The following is a 21936-nucleotide window of genomic DNA, read 5'->3' as shown; positions in this document are numbered from 1 at the left end:
CCCCAAACCCACCAAACAACCAAAACAAACAAACAAAAATCAGAAGGAAAAACAAAACAAACAAATCCCACAACCAAAAATCTCACATAAGAGAAAATCAAAACATTAGTAACTTCGGCCCTGGCCTGAATCTGCAGTAAATTACATGGCCACCAAAAATCATTCAGTCTTACCAAAATATTATATAGCAGACAAATACAACTCTGCAAATCATATTCCTAATAAAAATGTAGAAGCAGTTTTAGTGACCTCGAGAAGGGAGCAAATGCAAACTTTCTCATTATTCATATTTTGTATGAGGGCCAGCATCAGAACAAGTGGCACTGCTCAGAACAGAAGTGAATCAATATAAAATGAATTTATTACAAATGTTATCCATTTAGAACAGCAGCAAACTACCTGACATGATCTTTTGGAACATATACAGATGTAACTGCATTTACTAACTGCATTTCACTCAGTGTTATTACAAATATCAAGAAGGAAGATTATCTATTAAAAATGCAATAAAAGCTTAGTTATATCCCCAAAAGACTAAACTGTACAGAAATCAAACATTCAGTAAAACTCATTAACCCAAATTAAAAAACAGGACTCCTGGCTTATTTCTTAAACAAGTAATTACTTCAAAAGAGTACATAAGCAAAAAATTTTGAAACTAAATAACTGTAAAGAGAATACCTTATAAACAATCTGTATAATACTAGCTTTACTACAATGAACAGGCCACAAAGAGGGCACAATCTTCAAAATAAAACTTTGCACTTCTGTTAATGTTGATTTTTCTTCAAATATTTAAAAAAAAAATAGGATAGGTCTTTTTTGGATTCCTAAAAATATCACTACAAACAGAATGGCGGAGATGTTGAAAGGCTTGTTCCAGATATTTTTAGTGAAACAAACATCTAGATGCACAGAAAAGGAGGCACTCAGCAAACATGAGAACTAAGAAAGGAAAACCAAAATCCCCATGGACTAAGGTAAATTATCTTTCTGCTGCTGACTAGCCAAGGAAGAAAGGAAGATTGGCATTAGGGTCAGAGATTGCTGAACACAATATGAGACACATGAAATGGTACACTCCAGCAAAACAAACTGAAAATGAAGAAAAAGTGGGTTTTGTTACTGAGTGCATATGATGCTGGGAAACATTCTTTTGAGAGAACAGAGTAATTTTCCAGTTATATATAAATGCAATTAAGAAAGTATGATGGATTAAATCAAAATAATAGAAGGTGATATAGGAAGTAGAAAAAATACTCTCAAGAAGAAAATTAATACATTTTGGATATTCTTATCATTTAAAAAGCACTAACAAGGAAAGAAGTTTGACATATGCATTGCTCAGAGGCTTTTTTCTACTTACCTTGGGACATCTCTTCTGTATGAAAATCAGGAGAAGTATGTTTAGACGAAAATTCCATAAACACAGCCTGAGCTGATGGAAGGTCATTGTCTAAAATCTCAGCAGGAAACACTTCAGCGACTTCAGTGACAGTTTTCTTGCTTTGGGGGATAGTAGGTAAACAGGTGATATTGTTTATTCCATCAACACAAAGAAACCCAGTGGAGCAGGACTGTATAAGGCAATCATTATAATTAAGCTCACAGCTTCGTCCCTGAAAGAGAATTTAAAAAAAGCCATTTATTAAGGCAATTTGCATTTCACAGCTATGTTAGTTCAAATTATTGCTTTCTTTTGATTCTAAAATGTTGTTTACTTACATTAAGCTGTCCACACTTTTGAAAGCAAATTTAATCATGGGGAAAATATTGCTTAGCTAATTTAATATTATAGTTGTATATTTTAAATTATAACAAAACTATATTGATTCCGACTTAGTATTACAAATTATAAACAAAAATAAATTCCCCACAGATTTGTAATTGCAAAGTATCAAAACCATATTGTCACCAGTAATAAAAAGTGGTTAAAACAATCATCTTCAGTAGAGCATGTAGTTATACAGAAAACTTTATACAGTGGATTTAGCTGTCTAAAAACCTCTGTTTGTTCTGATTGTCAAGTTAATGTTCTTTTTTTTCTACACTGAAGCTCAGTATTTGTTGCCTGTTGTTACCAAATCTTCACACAGCACCTTAATACATTAAGATGATAGATAATTCTTAGGAAAGAAAAAAAGCTAGTGGCAATCTCAAATTGTATGTGGCACTCACTTTCTATTTTTTATCAAGACCAACAATTCATAGGAAGCCTGAATTATACTTCCTAGTAATAAATTTAAAATGTTCATATTCAGTGGTCTGTAAAAAAGGCAAGAAATAATGCATTTCTTTTACAGCAACAATTGCATGAATTAAATACATTCCTGAAGTGTGAAATAAATATATGCGGAAACCAGGCCTGGGTTCATTTTATTTTCACTTCTGTTGTAATGAACTAATGGGCTACATGAGGAGATACAGCTAACTTAGCCAACCTAAAAGTATCCTAAATATCTGGATAGCTATTTAAAATATGCAGTGTCATCCCTGAAAGACATGCGCCTCTGACAACATATTATCACAATATAATTTCTGACTGAAGTTTCTCCTGCAGCTGGGGCACATGTAAGAAAATCCAATTCTCTAGTGCTCAATAAATGTGTGCTCATTGCACACTTTCCCTCAGACAAGATGCTTAAATAGTCTCTTGTTTACCTGCCCAGCTATTTAAGCAACTCATATTTTCTGAGATCTCTAACAATTCTATTAAATTCATTGATAATATTAGGAAAAAATAGAAGGTGCAAGAGATAAAGAGGAAGAAATGCAGACACAAAATCTGAAATTACTTTACTTACAAATAGTTTAAATTATTCAGTGTTTAAAATGGAAGAGGTCAATTTCTTTTTTTTTTTTTTTTAATGATTTAGATACACTCATGTTTCTTTCAATCAAGTTCTTAATTTGTTTTGGCAAGTAGTGACCTATCTGGTAAATTCATGGCATTTTATACTATCACTCACTTTATCAGTATTCCAAAGTATGATGGAACAGCAGGCCAATTTATATATAGGATTTCCATACAATGATAGAAATAATTTCTTCCTTGCTCTTCTAATTCCGCACTCAGCACACATTAGTAGTTTGAATAAGATTTCTGTCTAATAATCCTTCCTAGTCCTATAAAACCTAAGTTTCATTCTGACTTTCCCTGTGACAAATTAGTGCATTTTTATTACTACTATGTGTAATGGTGAAGAGCATTTTATTATGATTTTATGACTCATAGAAACAAAGCAGATGTGGATAACCTCCACTGTGCATGAAGGGTACATTAAATAGTCATAGACAAATTTGATAGCTTTGAAAGTGTCTGTAAATGCTTTAACAGTTTCCATGCGGGCAGATGGTGCAGATTTGTATTTAAAAGTAGGTATTTGTATTTAAAAGTAGGTATGTGTCTACAGATGTTTCCATTTAAAATGTAAACATTTATTCCATATACCACTGGCTATGCTTTTCTTCTCAAAATTTACGAGAAACTTCATGATCTGTACTTTATGATCCATACTTCGGATAACATCACATACATAGAATAGATAAGATTTACTTAACACGCACTGTAGCTGAATACTTATTTCTCTGGCAGTTCCATTATTTCCACCCCACACTTAGAGTTAGGAACCAGAACCCATCGGGGGCTACCAGATACACCTCTTGAAATGTTTAGACACTAATGCCTTATCTTCCATACTGAAGACAGCTATGTTAAATATTTTTTGGTTTTGTTTTTTTTTTTTCCACATGTTCTTTCTCTACTGTGGACTTCCCAAAGCATAATGGAATCTGAGGGACTGAAGATGGAATAGTGAATAATGGAATAAAACCAAAGAAAATATATATTAAATTCCAGCTACTTCAAAGGTTTGTTACTTTTTCTTCTGTAAGGGCTTATTCTGCAACATGCTGTGCAGTTAACACTGAGGCTATGTACTAATAGAACAGCTGCCCCCACAGGTCAAATATCTATCCAGCTCCATCATCGGTGAGTTATTAATGAATACTTGGGGGAAAATGCAGGAAGAAAACAAGCAGAGTTTGCAGCTGATAATTCACCAAATATACCACTACAATTTCTGGCAATGGCTAATTCAAACACTCCCTAAGCCAGGGTAACATTCAGAAGAGTAATTTGAATTATGATGAACCTATCCTTCTTTTACCCCATTTTTGGACTTATTTGTACTTTTGGTCTCTACAGTATCATGCAGCACTGACTTGCACCAATGAATTTTGCACTGAGTGAAAAAATAATTCCATTAAGTTGCATCTCTGACAGTATTATTTGGTGTTTAGCATATTTTTCTGAGAAATAAACACAAAAAAAATAGTGTAATTGGTCTTCTCCGTTACAGTTTTTCATAGGGGATAAGTATAAATACTTTATGAACAAAATGAGATTATTTTAACTCAAGGGTCTGACTGTTTTCCATATAAAAAGATGATGTCACTCAAATTATATATCCTCCTTCATCATCATCTGCCCTTGTTTTGAATGCCAGCCTGCTTTTGAAGACAAAAAGAAAGCAGTTGCTGTGGTTTGTGTGGAAATATCAACAGTACCCATTGTACACTCTAAAGCACCCTACTGAAAATCTGTATTCCTTCTTACGGGCTAGTCTCTTCCTTCTTAGGATAGTCAGTCAGCCAATTTAGTCAGATTATAGGCATTATTAAAATCCATTTTCAACCTACTAAACCCTTATGATAAAATGCAGATTTTTTAAAAAAATGTCAGCAAATAGGCACTGCAACTGGGAGAAATGATGACTGGAAGACCGCATATGTCACTTCTGTCTTCATGAAAGGCCAGAGGAAAGATCCAGGGAACTACCAGTCAGCATCACCCCAATTCTGGGGAAGGTGATGAAGCAATGGCACCTGGCAGAAATTTATAGGTGCAGGAAGGACAAGGGGATGATTAGAAATAGTTGGCACGAAGCTTTGAAGGGGAAATAATACTTTACCAACCCGATAGGCCTCTAAGAAGAGATGACTGGCTTGTTAGATGAGGGGAGAGCAGTGGATGTTGTCTGTAAACTTCAATGAGGCCTTCAACACTTTGTGTCATAATGTCCTCACAGACTGGCTGACAAAGGATGGGCTAGATATTTGAACAGTGAAATGGACTGAAAACTGACTGAATTGCCAGGCTCAAAGGTCTCTGTTCAGCAATCAGCAGCACGAAGCCCTGCTGGAGGCCAATCATTAATGATGTACACCAAGGCTTCACACTAGATCCAATACTACTTAAGCTCTTTAGTAATGGATACTAGGACAGAGCACACCCTCGGAAAGTTTTCACGTTTTCACGTGATACAAAATTTAGAGGAGCTGTTGATATGCCAGATGAGTTTACTGTCATCTATACCGGCTTTGGGAGGTTGGAGGAATCTGCCAACAGGAACCTCAGGAAACTCAGAAAAGGGAAATGCAAAGTCTTGCACCTGAGGTGGAATACCCCACACACCAATACGTACTTGGGGCTTACACACTAGAAAGCAGTTTTGCAGAGAAGGACCTAGGGGTCTTGCTGGATGACAAACTGTAGGAGCCAGAAACATGCACTTGTAGCAAAGAAGACCAGCAAAATCCTGGGCTGCATTAGGAAAACCACTGTCAACAGGTTGAGGGAGGTGAGCCCTCACATTTACTCACCAGTGGCGAGGCCACACCTGGGATTCTGCATCCAGTTCTGGCCTTCCTAGTAAAAGCGAGATATGAATCTACTACCGCATTCAAATTGACCTTTACCTTGCTTCTGTTATTCCACAGAGGAATCTGAGAAAAGTTCTCTTAACTTAGAGTAAACCTCTGCGTCCACACAATCCTTTGTGTGTCCACTTCTATAGGGAATAATCTACTGTTCCCAGAATGATGACTCTGCATTGTAAGCAAGTAGGAGACAAACAATGAAGAAGTTGGTGGAAGTGGAAGTCTCTAAATCCAGAATGCGGTGGTATTCTACTTTTTCTCATTTTAATTAACACCAGGAGTGAGACCTAGCCTGAAACAACAGCAGTAACAACAATAAAAAATCCCCAAACAAACAACAACAAAACAAAACAAACAAAAAACCCAAACCAAAAGAACAAGAAAAAAGAAAACCAAAACAAATGAAAAACCAAAACCAATCAACAGAAACCACAACCAACCAAACAAACAAAAAATCAAGGATGCCTTGCCACTGCTGCATTCAGATATGAGCCCTCTGAGTCTAGGAAAGACTTATGGTTATATTAAGGTTAACAAGGTTACACTGAATCCTTGCTTCACAGTTTGGATTGTGGAAAATATGGATGGAGGTTCAGGGAACTCACAACCTCTTATTCTGGAAGTGGATGTAAACTTCTTGAAAATATGCCAGTTTCAGGTACCTGTAAAGGTAACCTATAAAGGCTTCCATTATTTGGTGCCATGTTTGTTTCACACAAAGAAGACAGCCTTGTCCTCATTTACTACTAATGATGGACCGCTTGGTATGAAGTTTGATTTGAACTGGAAGTACCCCTCTGAATGTTTAGTGGGGGCTTGTGTGAAGGACTTAGAAATGTCCTGTGATAAGAGCTAACAAAACAATCTTCAGGTATTTTAGACTTGAACATGCTATTGTGAAGACCCTGATGAGCCTCATTTTCTGCTGCAGAAAGAAGCCCTGAAACTGGCTAACGTCTGAGAAGTTACTAATTTCTCTTTTGACTCAGCTGCCAAGAATCTATGAAGGTATACCTTAATCTTACTTGCAATAACCTATTCCTTCTATTTTACAGGCATAAATACACCAAATAAATGGTGCATATATTTTAAAATAAGCGTCACTGTTATCATTTCTAAAGAAAAGTTATTCAAATAATTTCAAGCTTGGAGTTGTGGAGATAAGAATTACTGAAGTAAGAAAAATAAATCTAAAAAAAAAACCAAACCCAACATATACTCCTTTCTCCCCTTTTTACTAACCCCAAACTATTAGATGATTCTGTTAAGCTAAACCTGAAGTGTGATGAAATAAAGCAAAAGCTCAAAGTATAGCTACCAACTGCATGTTTTCAACTACAGAAAAAAATGGCATAGAAAGGTGGTGGCAACATGGAAATTTCAAGCTTAGATGAATACAGCACTGGTATTTAGCCACCCTCAAAGGATTCTTTTGGTATGTTAAACAGAGAGAATAAAACATAGGACCAAAGCCTACAGGGTCAAGCATTCAAAGGCACTGTTTAATTTAGTTTCAGGGAACTTGTTTTCAAAATATCTGTCTGTGTGCAATAGTTTCAAGTATGAGTTATCTTAGTATGCAAAAATAATAATTTGTATGTGAAATAGAAATTTTAACAGGTATGTAAAAATTAATTAGTGTTTAAAAATATTAACATATTCTGATGACTGACAAAGCCATTATATACACTCACACTTTTCCACTTTTTGTGTATATTAGGTAACTGTTCCTCTGGAATACTAGAGTTCCTTTTAGTAAAACAAACAAACAAAATAAAAAAAAAGGATGGTTACCAAAATGTTGTATTTTTCAGAAAGGCCAGGTGTTGTCTGAGTGGGGTTACAAAGAAAAGGGATTACATCCAGTATTTTCTGTGCAACAATGAATAGTCAGGTTAAGGGAAAGACACGAAAGAATGTCAGCATCTCACCACAAATCCTGGCTTGCAAAAACAGGAATAACCAAAGCTGGGATCCTTCTGCACACAGATGCCATGTATGCAGGGGTTGGATATGCACTCATCAACATCTAGCTCACAATGGAGGCCTTCCCATCCTGTAAGGAATAAAAACAAACAAACAAACAAACACCCATTAAAATCTAAATCAATTTATTGAGCATCAATAAAAAAAAAGCTATGGGTAACTATAATCAATCCTCACACACACACACAAATATAATATAGTATAGGATGTGTATGAACTGTTTTGTACTGGGGTTTCTCAAAGCAAGAAAAAGAAAATAGTTTAACAACAAACAAACACAATCCAAACTAAAAGGACTTTACAATTTTACTCGAATTAACATGTATCAAAAAAGCTGATATTTGCTGATTTCTATTTCTGTAGAGACATAAGTAACTAAACAAGAGTAAAACCTGAATATATTATTTCATTACTGAATTAACTGACTTCATGGGTTGCCCTTCACCTACAGAATTATCTGTACTGTTATCTTTCTTGTGGCTAAGAATTAGCAAGGGTAAAACACTCCCTGAAACTTATCTCATTCCAGATCTGGATAGTGCAAGAAAAGCCATTTATTTATTTTATTTTTTTTTTTTTAAATTTGAACTGAAAGAGTATGGAATTACCTATCTTAATTTTTGACCTCTTTATCCCATTCATTGACTTTGTGTATTATTGCCACACTGGGGAAGGAAAGCTGGGCATTTAGATACATGAAAATATTTACAGTTAAACAAAATAAACCTAGAATTTCGTAAAATATGCCCAGTTATTGAAGAATACCAGACATTCTGTGTCATATTCCCACCACCCATTACAGATTTGATATTTCTTCAATTAAATTTTCCCATTTCTAAACAAATAAAACCCCATAGCCTAAACAAACAAACAAACATACACAAAAAAACCCCGAAAACAACCAAACAACCAACCAAACAAAAGAAAACAACAACAACAACAACAAAACCAGTCCTTGAGTGATACAAATCTAGTTGCCCTTGTCCTGTATTTGCCTCAGAGCATGCATCAAATAGTTACATTCTAGTCCTGGTTTATCTGCCCAGGTAGAAGTGCAGTCTGCCCCAGCTAAAGACTTCAGCTGTGAGGTTGCTATTAGTTCTAACTGCTGCTGTTGTTGCTTTTGAGCTGAGATGCCGTTAGAATACAGTTTACATCTCTCTGTGCTGCTTCTGCACCTGAACAGCCTGCAGCTGCAGCCACAGATCCTGAACATGCATCTATTATTCTAAGAGTATGGTGACTGCTACTGGGACACTAGCTGACAAAATTCATGATCCATTACAAAATAGATTTGTCAGAGCTAAATCAATACCCCTTTCTGGTATCACATGTTGTCACCACATGCTTCATTTTGTTCTCTGGAGGTTTTTGGAAAGCTGCAATCATCTGCCTTGTTCCTCCTTCTGTCTTGCCGCTATCCCTTTTCCATTTCATTAAATTCCAACTGCAGATCTTTTGCTGGATATCTCAAACTTTCTGCCTTGTGGAAAGTTCTTGCCCATAGTTGCCTTTACAGATCCAAAAATAGTCAGTCCCATCTTCACATTCCTATAGGTGAAGCTTAGCAGAGAAATCCAAGACCTATCATAGGTGAATAGTAGTAGCCTGCAACAAAAGCAGATTTTTTCGAAGCTTTTCTACTTTTTGTCTCCAGAAGATATTTTTTCTTTAGCTTCTGATCTCTTCCTTCAGTTCTGCAACTTTCCAAAAAGCTGTTTTTCCCAATGGTTCCCTTGCTTCTCCAAATCTATTCCCTTTCTGAGTTGTAACCTTCTGTCAGATGTTTCAGAAGTCATGTAACTCAAATGACACTCGAAAATACCACATTATCGAAAAAAACCCCAAGGTATGTAGCCATGATACACATACCTGACACATGTGTCTTCACTGTGTCTTTTCCTAGTAAAGAAAACATGTAGAGATCTTTCACCCCTACTAATGAATGTTATTATTAAAAGAACTGTAAAAGAAGGGTATTTTATTCTTGGGTCTGGAGGTGTTTAAATCATGTTGGCAGCAGGAGTGAGTTCCAAGGCCCCCAAGAAGCTTCTTCTACTTATATCAAGCATTTCCATGTACACTTGCATAAAGATAGCAGCTACAGTCCTTGGCAGGCAAGCAATTTTTAAATGTCTATATTCAAATATATTGAAAGTATGACTAGCTTTAAAAATAAGGAGAACAATTTTGAACTTGACAATGTATTCTGTGTGAATCACTGAAATGGCAAAAATACATGTATCTTTCACATTTTAAAGTCATCTGTATCGGTAAAATAATATATAGCCATATGCAGTACCAGCTAGAGTGATGGGACATACAGTTTTATCCAGGTAGAATTCCATTATGCAACTGCATTGAGAGGAAAAAAAGATAAACAGTACTGAAGACAGGTCATGACTCAGGCTTTTAAGATCAGAAGGAACTGTTATGATCATGAATTCTGACCCTCTGTATGGTGAAGTCCAGAAATTTTTCACTCACTGGTTCATACATCAAGACTATAATGTCTTCCTGCATTATTGAGTATCTCTTAGACATTAAAAAAAAGTTCCTATAAAAATATTAATCTGTGAGCAAGTTAGTCCTAAAATTAAGACAAAGATACTTCCATTTAAGTCTTATGTATTAGAGTATCATTCCTCAATACTGATTAAACACATGAACAAACTGTCCATATTGACTCTCACTACACACACACACAAACATACATACATGCTTTTGCTTCAGTATCTTGCATACTTAAAAAGTAAAATCTGTTACATATAGTTTTGTAAATTGCAGGAGGGACACTTCAGAATTAAAAAAAATATGTGAAATAAAATCTTATTTTATTGATATTGAATTTATCCACATGAAGATATCATGGGTGAAGAGAATATTTATCTTCAAGAATATATCTAAGCAATTTCTAAAATAACCAATAAGAAATCTTGGACAAATACCATCAAAGAAAGTATTTAGCAGTGCATAGACTTATATGGAAAAATTAAAGTTTCAGGAGGTAAGTACTAGTATAATTCTTAAATTAAGAGTAACTGAATTATGGAGCAGTATGCTCCAAGGCATTTATTTATGCCCTGCTTATTTTGACAAAAGGCTCTTTGTTATTAGACGTGACGGGAGACACTGAGTAGTCCTGAACGGATTAAATTTGTGATTTTGTGACAAGGCAGGCTGATTGTGACCTTTGCTTTTGTATAAATACTAAACCTCTTATACTTTCCTAATTCTCAAGACCTTTGAAAGCAACCTATGTTAGCATAAGAAAACAGTTCCCACTTTTTTTTAGAAAGTACTTATTTTCATTCTGTTTATAATTTTACAGAAAATTTCATCTATGCCAGGAGGCCTAAGCATGGGTTTGTGTGACAACAACAATAAATGTTGGTTAAAATGTTCTGAATTTCTGTTCAGGCAATCTTATTTTGCAACTAGTTAAATTATCTAGTTGCTACACATTGCCTGTTCTACTGCTTGGTCAGCAAGTTACATTTGTAAAGAACATACACAATAAACCTAGCTCCAGATAATTCCTCAGACTCAATGCACTGGTTTTAGTTTTAGGTCATTCTAACATGCTTATTAGAGTAGTTAATTCTCTCTAGATTTTGTTTAAAATGCTTGTCAAAGAGATAATAGTTTTGTACCTTGTAGATTATGTACAAATAAAGAGCTTGATATAATTTACCAATTTTCTCAATAGCGACACTGATAATTTTAAAAGTGTAATTGTGTAAGATTGTTCTGTCCGATGTCAGTTACCTTGTTGACATTTACAAGTGTATCCATTTATATGATCTTCACAGGTTGAGCCATGTAGACAAGGTGATGAATTACACTCATTAAGTTCTATCTCACAAAACTGTCCAGAAAATCCAGCGAGACACCTGAAGCAAACAATATTCCAAAGTGTTATACTACACATAACCATTATACAAAATACACTGTGGAAACAATATGTATAAAATATGTGCCTTAACAGCAGTGTGGAAACAATTAATATAAATTATGAGCATTAACAGCACACAATCTCATTTATTTCTTTCTATTTTAAGAAGTATTTTACTCAAACTCTTTAAAGTTTCACACAGTAATCCATGGTGATCTTTTTGGGGGATTTATGATGTCAAAACTCAATCACGAATTTCACATCTGAATCATAACCAAACCTAACAGTCTCAATTCAGTTTCCTGATTCTAGCAAGGTGAGTACCCTTCTTAATGGGAGACTGTTTACTTAGCTAAGTAACTGCAGTCTATGCATGGAAAACTGCTTGTTAAGAAATGTTGAACCATTAAATGTAACTACAGCATAAAAGCTAAACTTCAGGAATCATGCTTCATAGTTTTCAAATATTAGTCATCCTGAAAAAATTATTCCTTTTTTATTTTTTTTTTTCTCATAAATCCTATGTGATCATTAATACCAAAATACTTTGGTATGACTTCAACATATAACTATAGAGCTGACTCAAACAGATTAACAAGACCTCTAATGAAGCTCAAAAATCTTACTTATCGTTGAGACACGTCCTTGTACACAGCTGCATAGCTTTACAGACATACTCATATATGTTCTGCAGAACAGGGCCATATAATGATATTTACAACATCTACTTTTTAAAGATGTTTTGTACACAGATATAATTTACATGAGACAGTGTATTCAAAAACTCCTGTTAGCAACAAGGTGGTGCACATCGTGCATGTTGTCTTGGCTCTAATGAAGAGCCAAACATTATGCCCCGCTTAAAAGAAGATGAGTACATTAACAAATTACCTTAGAATAGTCACATCACTTATTCCTCAAGGTACTACATTGTATGAATACAAAACATATCATTGAAATGAAGTATTTTGCGGAGTCTATCTTAACTTTCCAGATTCTGAAGCAAAAAGGGAAGAATGATAGACCACAGAACAGGTACATGTAACACTTCTTGAAGGATCATTACAGTCTGTATTTGTAATTATGCTTTGATTTATTTCTGCCTTGACTATTAGAACATATATATTTAATCTTAAAAGGAATCCACTCTGAGTAATGGGAATTTGAAATTTACCAAGCCAAGTCTACAGCTACAGATGACAGTGATGGCACATTGCTTGGACAATGTATAGAGTGACGCACAAAGATATTTTTCAAATATCTAATTATAACATGCAAAAGAATGTGGGTAAGGATTAATGAGTGAGCCCTAAAGGCACCTGAATAGCTCTTTGGCAACAAAACATCAAGCAAAATATACTGAGAAGGTACACTTTGTCCTTTCATCTTACTGGCAAGTGTCAAAGCCTAGGGTTTAGAACTGGATTAATGCCACCTAACTTCACATACCTTACTGTAATAAACCTAGGATTCTACTGTGCTTACTGGAATAAAGGATGCAAAGGATGATGCTGTTTACTTTTCCACAGATACTTTTCTCTTTCCACTGACTTTATACCATATTAAAAAAAAAAAAAAAGAAAAAAAAATTAAGGGAGTGACTTCTCCCAGATGTGTGAAGGAGGACCACAAGGATGAATGCCTATAATATAACGGAAAGAATATTCTATTGGAAAAAAAAAAAAAGGCAACTATTCACAGGGAATACTGTGATGCTTTAAACTCCCTTTACCTTTAAAAAAAAGAGTGATTACAACATAAATTGGAAGACTTATACATTAATTATGTAAAAATTCTGAACAGAATAACTATACCCATGTGTAGATAAGATGGACAGACTTTACTTTTATCTGTAAAACTCAAAAACTGAGGAAAAGCTTACAAAATCTTTTTAAGGAATTTCCTGTGAGCAGCTTCAAGTAGGTACACTTTTACATGTGACATATATACTTGTGTCACGGAGGCACCCCGAGGCTAATTTAAGGGACAACAGGGTCCAAAACAACTTTTATTAAATCAGTGAGAAACAGGGTTTTAGCACTCCAAAAGTGACTTAAATATAGGTTCGGGTATCAGTTGAGGAAAATTATTAAGGGGCAGCAACTAGTACAACAGGCGGTCCACAGAGTGCATGCACGTGGCTTCACCCAAAACAATGCCGGAACCACCCTCGAGTCCCAGAGGAGTACACACTTGCCTCAACACGGTGCGGGATTATTCTTGAAGAGATAAAGGTAAAGCGTACGCTCACGATTCCGCGAGGGTAAATTTATAATACACTCGCAATTGTGCGAGGGTTAATTTACTTACACGTGCGAATGTGCACGGAATACTACACGTGCTTATGTGGAAGCACGGGAGAAAAATACACTCGCGATTGTGCGAGGATAAATTTTTAATACACTCGCAATTGTGCGAGGAAATAAAGTTACACTCACGATTGTGCGAGGAAATAATTTAAAGTACGCGTGCAAATGTGCGCGGAATATAAATACATTCGCGATTGTGTGAGGAAATAAAGTTATACATGCTCGTATTAAGCACGGGAAATCACACGTGCATATGTGCACGGAAAGGATAAATATACTCGCAATCTTGCGAGAAGTTTTACTCACACACATGGCGGCAAGGCAAGCGGGGTCTCCATCCCGGGGAGGGGGGCTCTCGGCAGCAGTATCTTCAGCTCGTGCTCCGAGAGACCGGCGACAATGGGCCCAGTCTCGACGAGAGAGTCCCGTTTTTATACTGGCTGATCAGACCTGACTGTAGGCATTCTAGAAGCTTCTCTGCACCCCCACACCGTGTGTGGGGTGCCCCTGAAGCCTCCAAACATCCCCCACACTGGTCACAGGTGCCCAGCGGCTCACTGGCACCTTGGCAATCCCTTCTCCTAATGGCCCTGGCCAGGGTGCTCTGGGCCAAACAAAAGAAGCTGTTAGCCTCAAGTAGCAGAGAGAGGGAGATGTGCCTACTCCCTCCATACTGAAGGAGGAGTGGGGAGTGAGGAGGGTTTGCATTCTGCCACAACTTGCTAAAGAGTAGAAACCAGTAAAGCCAGAAGCAGTTTACAGAGTTATTGTGGTCATAACTAAGTGGAGCAAGAGTGACTAGTGGAGCAGGTTGATATAACTCTAATGGAAAGAATCAATAGAATGGAATCAGCTTCTCGGATGACCTACAGGATGACCTACACCTTGGACGAGCTTTGGATGATTTTCTACTCAGCCAGGCTTGAGACTTCAGAGACACAAACCATAAATACAGACTTAGGCCATGGGCCTAACTCCATAGACACTAAAGTAGAAAAATAGAGCTGTAACATTAAGTATATTTATATATATTTATATATATTTATATGTATAAAGGTTTGTTAAAATAATTTGTTTTATACTGAAAACTTTCCAAATATGTATTAAGTGTACAATATGATACAGAGTGATGGTGTCACCACCAACAAAGAAAATATATTAAAAATATTACATTGTCTTAAAAATTGGTATTTTTGGTGGAAAACATAAAGCTATTAAAGCATTTACATATTCAGTAAATCACATCCCAAATATGTCAATTTGCATAAGGCACTCTTTTTCCTAAGTCAGACAATCATTCAACTTAAAGAATATTTAAGAATTTTGCAAGTATTTCACATACTGTTGTGGTTTATTTTTTCTAAATGCTACAATACCGCAGTGTTCAGTTTGCTTGTGTTCAGATAGCATAATTAGATATAAAAGATGCTTCATGACTGCAGAGGCAGGCATTCTATCAACTAAACGACTCTGAGCAATTATGAAACAACTAGCAGTAAGCAAGTTGCTGGCATTTGTAAGTCATAAAAAAACCACCTTTATCTCAGCAGCTTTCTCAAATTTCCCGAAATTGCAATAAATTGTATGCTTTGTTAAGAGTGTTAATGAAGTTAACACTTGTTTAGGTATGACAAGCACTTCCATAATTTCTTATTTTTTCTACATTCTTACCTTCATCCATATTCCTTTTTTGACAAATTTATATTTCTTTTCTGCCTATCTACATCCTTCCCTCCCTTCTGTCATTTCTTTTGAAGCATTAGGAGACACAGAAACAATATAATTTACATAAAACTCATATTAGAAATTTTAAGTAGATACAGAACACAGTTCTTATGCTATAAATAACATTAAACTTAACTCACATACTCTGGAACACATTTGTATATTCTGCAAATGAAAACCAGGGGGGTTCAGATAGCTTTCACATCAAGATATGATCGCAGCAAATCTTGTACAATGATTACTGTTTATTAAAATATAATTTATGCCTTTATAAGTAAATGCATGTATAGGTTTAGCAGCAAATAACTTTTAGAGCTTATCTAATAAAGAAAGCTAACACATTGTGAAGTCTGAGCTTTTAAAGTTTCAAAGGTATCAGCACAAGATCAATAGTTCAGTACCGAAAGAAGCAAAAAAATACTTCTCATTTTCTGTAAGATAAATGCATTCACAATTTAATTATGACCAGTTTACACAGATGATGACAAAAGTCTTTCTCTTTTCTATTATTCTCTACAGCTTTTTTTTTTTCTCACATAAAATACTGAGATTACATGCTGTAAATATAGTCCCTTTCAGTTTTACTTTTATATCAATCATTATCAGGAGGGATCATCTTAATTTGGGCATATGCAATGCAATACTGAACAAAAGACTGAAAAGATTCTATTGAATTGCATGGATTTGAAACAGAAGAATATAACTTTAGTATTTCTGCAATGCAGTAAAGAACAGAAATGGGAATAAGTGTCTCAGCAAAATGCTTAGCTGAGAATCACTGTGGTGTAGAAGATGAGAGTTAATTTCCTTCTTCCAGAAAAACATGGTCACCTAGTCACTGTTAAACCTCCTATGCATCTGTACAAGCCAATTCTTTGCAGTTTTCAACCTGCATCTTGACATTAACTGCAAATTGTGATGAAAAGATATTTCCATCTTTCAATTTTGAAATCTTTCCTCACTCATTAATCTCAGCTGGAATGGAAACTCCATCTTCTACAATGAATGCAGGAACTTCTTAAGATTACCCTGAAGGTTCCATAGGAAAACAAACAGGCATTTGCCTTGGTTATGACAAACGCTGTTTCAATAGCACCATTATTAAGTGGTACAATGAAGAACAGAAACTAAAGGAAGAGGTGTACTTGCCTTGCAGTGTCGAAACTGCCGGCAAAGCATGTACACAGATTTAGAATCAATAGACAGTTTCACCACCCATCTAGTAAAATTCATCCCAAGTCACCTAGGAAACCTGTGAGTCAGAATGATTCCGAAGTGTAACTATAACATCTTAGGCACTTCCCAGCCAAAATTCCTAAATCAGGAGCAAAGTCCACATCAGTTCGAAGGTGCTTCCTCTTGATGCTTGCCCTTTGGGCTATTGGCTAAAATGTACACATTAAAGATAAATAAATAAGATGAACTTGTTGGTCAAGAATTATTTCACTCAATATAATAAGAGAAGGGAAGGAAAGTTTAAAAAGTAAAGTGTGAGTTTTTTAAATAATATTTTCAGGACAAAAAGAAAGAGTTATCAAAAAAATAGCAAGGATAGAAGTGTGAGGCCCTTCACTTTGCAGGATGAAGTTGTCATGGCACTGCTCAACTGGAGGTAAAAATAGCTGGTGCTCTAATGATGTTGCATTAGGGACATGACTATTTTTAATACCCTTTTCATCTAAAAGTCTAAATAGCAACAGCTCTGGGACAAAGACTGTATGTTCTTGTAGAAGAGCAATTTTCTGGTCCTCCATGTCAGTCTCCAGTCTCTCCAATACCTAGCGTTAGTCCATCTTAAGCTTCCTCTTTTTTGTCTATATCCCTGCATCTCTGGAGAGTGTTGGGACTGATAAAGCAGAGATACTTCCAGCTCTATTCTTCTAAAGAAGTCACGCTTCTGTCACAACTGAGTTTTCAAATTCAGTTTCCAGTGAGATGTACAGTTTGAGAAGTTCATTAGTTATCCATAACATGATTATTTCACTCTCACTATCCCCCAAAGTGCTGAGAAAACAGAAACTGTCATGCTAGGCATTGGTGACACTGAACATTGTGTTTCTCAGAGAGCTAGTCGGCAAAAAAAATCAAAGGTTTGTATCTTTCACTCATACCTGCTATCACAAGTGGTCACAGATATCTTGGAAGATTCAGCCATAGAAACCATTGCTGCCTGGATAATGAATAGCAGAGTTATGTTGGGGAAATTTATTTTGTTACATCCAGCATTCTAGCTTTATCAAGATGATTTTCACTATGGTTTTCATTACGATTCACTATGGGTGATAGAAGCTGTTCTTTGTCCTTGCCTCACAGGGCTTTGTGGTGCTTTGAGTCAGTAACAGTAGAGAGAATACTTATGCACTGAAGGCCTTTTGCCAAAAGCAGCTTGGACATTTAAACTGAGTGAGGCATTATACATAATTAGGGAACAGGCAGGAAAGGGGCTGGAGAATGGGCCTGTAATGTACTCAGTATAAAAGAAATTGGCAAGCCTGAAGCTGGCCTAGCTGAACAGTTCAGGCAAAAAGAAGGGTGATTCATTGAGGATGAGTTTAGCTGTCTAAGGGGTTGACATTAATATGAAGAAGAATTAAGAGAATTGTATAGATACAGAAAGACAGCAGAGTTAATAGGGTGTTGTCTATATGCACTTTGTTGACCTGTTTAGAAGAGGTGAATCAGGCCCTAAGAAATGTTCACAGATACAGTAACCTTAAACCACAATTTAAGCATTTATTACTAGAAAATTGACAGATTTACAGAACTACAGGAAATTGTAACATTATTGATATTTTATCAATCAAACGTCAGACAAAATGCCTCTACATGATTTAAGCAGCCCTGTCCCACAGTGTTGCAGACATCCTCTCCCAATGCTGGCTATACTGTGGGTCAGAAATGGGTTAATTGTTGGTAATAAGAAAAATACTTGCTCTATATATAATGTTGAACAATCTAATGCAGAAGCTGCTGCACATGTGAGACTGATCCCACGTCTGCAGTCCTGTTCTTCATTGTATCTAATAAAATAATTAAAGGTTGAACATTATGGTTTATTAATCAATAATAAGATAGAAATACTTCCAAAGAATTCACAGAACTCACACTGAGAAAATGGTTATTTTTCAATTAGTCCAGAGCTTGTCAGAGTGAACCTGAGAACATTCATGTTTCTGTATCAAAGCAACAATCTTTTTTTGAGATTAAAGCTAAAACAGCAACAGAGGAACGTATTAATGAATTAGAACACAGCTCAGGCAAAATCTCTTTGAATATCTGATTATTTTACGAGTTCTTCACACTTCAGTATAAACTCTGTCTAGAAACTCTCTTGTTTCACGATTATTGATCAAAACAATAATGCAGAAAAATCTGAAACATCCTGAAAGTTGCTCTGTTCCTGAAAATTATGCTAAATAAGACACTTAAGTTATTTTACTAGCTTATTACATAAGTACATAAATTTAGTTGTATGTGGTTTGTTTTCTTTTGTTTGTTTTTAAACTTTCCAGTTATTTAAACAAATAAAAGACATACAACTGCTTCTACACAAATTAGAAATTCCATATTTGTATCAGTATTGGAAAGATCAGTCGGAGAAGGGGTAGGGGAACTTCACAGACATGTTTAAATATTTTACACAGAAGTGGAGTTATTCAAGCCTAATTGGAGTTTTGTAATGGCAATTTTGGGCTTGCCAAAATATCTGTATTTTTGCCAACACATTTCCTTATAAAGAATGAGTAAATCAACAAGAGTCTTCAACTCCTAGATGGAATTTTTAATAAAATCCCAAGATGTCCTATGTAAAACTCCTATTAAAAAAACAAAAGAATAGCAATGATACCTGTTGTCAAAACCTTTCTTTTTTTGTTCAAGCTAATTCTGCATTTTGAGGGTTACTGGTATGCATGCATTTCTACTATACCAAATACTACATTTAAATCAACTGCAAAGTGACTGATTAATAATCGCTTAAGAGAATCAAATTAAGGATTTTGATCTGTGACAATTATAGCTGCAGTCATAGTAAAATTTCTTCTATGTGAGTAAACTATCATCCTCAGAGAAAATGTGCAAGAACCCAAATGTCAGCCAAATTTTTCCCTTCAACTCTAATTCCTGTGTTGTTGTAACTCATTGCTCTTTGAGTCTGTTTTGTAAATTATCTTTTGAGTCTATTTTTTATCTGTACCCTTTTCCTTCTTTTTCCCTCTCTTTCTTCATCTGCCTTGTGACCTTTCACAGCTTATGAATAATTTGTATATCTGTGAGACATAAGTTTCAGAAAAAAACTCAAGATTATTAAGTTTATCTGGGAGCAACGATTAACAGCAATTGTACTGGTAATAGAGCATTTACGATGTAACCTTTACCTGCCTATGTGACTCATTCAGCCTGGTAAAATCAATGAAATTTATGGATCAGTCCTTATTATGAAATTGTTTGATATATCAATGTTTCGTCATGAATATTAACCATGATGAGTGGGGCAATGCTTTGTTTATACTTCTCAGGTAATTAGGACTTTGGACAGAATAATAGATCAATGTGAAAAGCACCCCTCCTGACCAACAGTCTTGGTTAAAATGGTTTTGTAAATGTGCAATGCTTTTTTGACATTTGTCATGACTTTCTCTTTTTCAAATCTGCATTTTCTGTTCAAAATAAATCTAGCTAACTGCTCTACTGTAACAAGCTAGCTCTGTCACTGCAAATTTACACTGGGATTGCTATACATTATTAACAAGCTATGAAAAGTCACTGGCTAAATGTCATGGAAACTGAGATATAGCAGCACCTTGGGATTCATATAGCAAACAGTTTAGTTTTAATCATCTTGGACCACAAGTTGCCTTGACATTTGTGAGGCAACTTTTTCGGTTTTAACTTCCACTGGAATCAGACCTCTATTATCTCTACCATAATTCTCTCCTTCAAATGTGATAGAAAGTTTTACTTTCTAAATTAAAAAATGTGAAATATTGATCAAACATGGACCTTATCACTCATTTCATCGATGCTCATATGCCAGCTTGGAAAGAAAAAAGGAAGAGCAAGGAAGACTAGATAATTCAACCACCTTCAGGATTATTAGAGAAGCTTCCTATGAAATACATGACCCTTAACTTAGCACTACTGAGTCATGACCTTCATGAGCAGTATTGACACAACAAACTTCTTCGGAATCTCTTTAATTTCAAAGAAAAAATGAGGAAGAGCAAGAAAAAATGAGGCAGATCACTGATTCATTTTAAATATACATATGATTACAACATGTTTTCTTAAAGTTTTGAAAATTTATTGGGAAAATTAATCTGTAGTGCCAAATAAACTTGCATCCATTATCATACTTCAGTCTCTAACAGCCAAACTTTTGGATCATAAGTTCCAATTTACTGGAAGCCAATGCATCATTTTTGCCCTTTTAAGTAAGATTATTCACAGAAAATATAAAAAAGACAAACATTATTTTATTCAACTGAAATTATTATTTCTCAAGAAACACAAGAGCAAGCCCAAATCCTGACACTTCTAACATTACTTTGAAAAATGGAATCTACTTCATTTTCAAGTTACACTGTGATGTTTTTAAAGTTTTGAATGTTCAGAACTTATATCTTTCAAACTTAACTACCTCAATTTCTGTGCATCTTTTTTTTCTTATTTTACACATTATCATATTGCCATAATACACATGTCAAAAAAAAAAAAAGTTGCCTCATAAACAAATGTATACATTAAGTACCGGTTATACAATGAATGACCACAACCAACCATTCCCCATTTCCCTTGCACCACTTGGTGGAGGGGAGAGGGAGAAGCAGGTGAAGGAGTTAGGAACAAAGCAGTGCAGTTAAGGCAAGGGAAAAAGAGAGCAGGAAGGGAAAATTGTTTTAGGTTTTGTCTTTGTTTGTTACCATCCTACCCTGTATTAAATTTGTGATTTATTTAATTTTCCACAAGTTGAGTCTGTTTGCTAATGGTGTCCCTGTGTTTATTTAGACCCCTGACTTTCTCCATCTAATTTTCTTCCCCCATTCTGTTGAGAAGAGGGGAAGAGAGAATGGCTGGCAGCCAGCAAACTTCAACCCACCCCAGAGCTATATGCTTTTCCAGAGATTTCTACATAACCACTGAAGTTCTCAATTTACTTCCCTACCTCAAGAATTAATTCTATTTACAGTAACTAAGATAAGCCTCTTCAGAGTTTGCCAGAACCTTGCTAAGGAGCTAATATCAGAAAAAAAGCAATATAACATTAATTTCTTCATTATGAATTTACCTGTACTCTAAGCA

At 35.4% G+C, this 21936-nt stretch overlaps 1 protein-coding gene across 1 annotated transcript in view; it reads right to left on the bottom strand.

The window, feature by feature from the left end:
- The window catches only part of EYS (eyes shut homolog), an 870143-nt gene that overhangs the window by 361158 nt on the left and 487049 nt on the right, over positions 1-21936 (bottom strand). Inside the window, exons 32-34 of the mRNA XM_065834576.2 lie at positions 11476-11600; positions 7653-7777; positions 1367-1619 (exon numbers count right to left, since the gene is read on the bottom strand). Coding sequence (XP_065690648.2) covers positions 1367-1619; positions 7653-7777; positions 11476-11600 — 503 coding nt within the window. The remainder of the gene's footprint in view (positions 1-1366; positions 1620-7652; positions 7778-11475; positions 11601-21936) is intronic.

This window comes from Patagioenas fasciata, chromosome 3, assembly GCF_037038585.1.
Source record: "Patagioenas fasciata isolate bPatFas1 chromosome 3, bPatFas1.hap1, whole genome shotgun sequence".
NCBI lineage: Eukaryota > Metazoa > Chordata > Aves > Columbiformes > Columbidae > Patagioenas > Patagioenas fasciata.
This window is presented reverse-complemented; position numbering and strand designations above follow the sequence as displayed.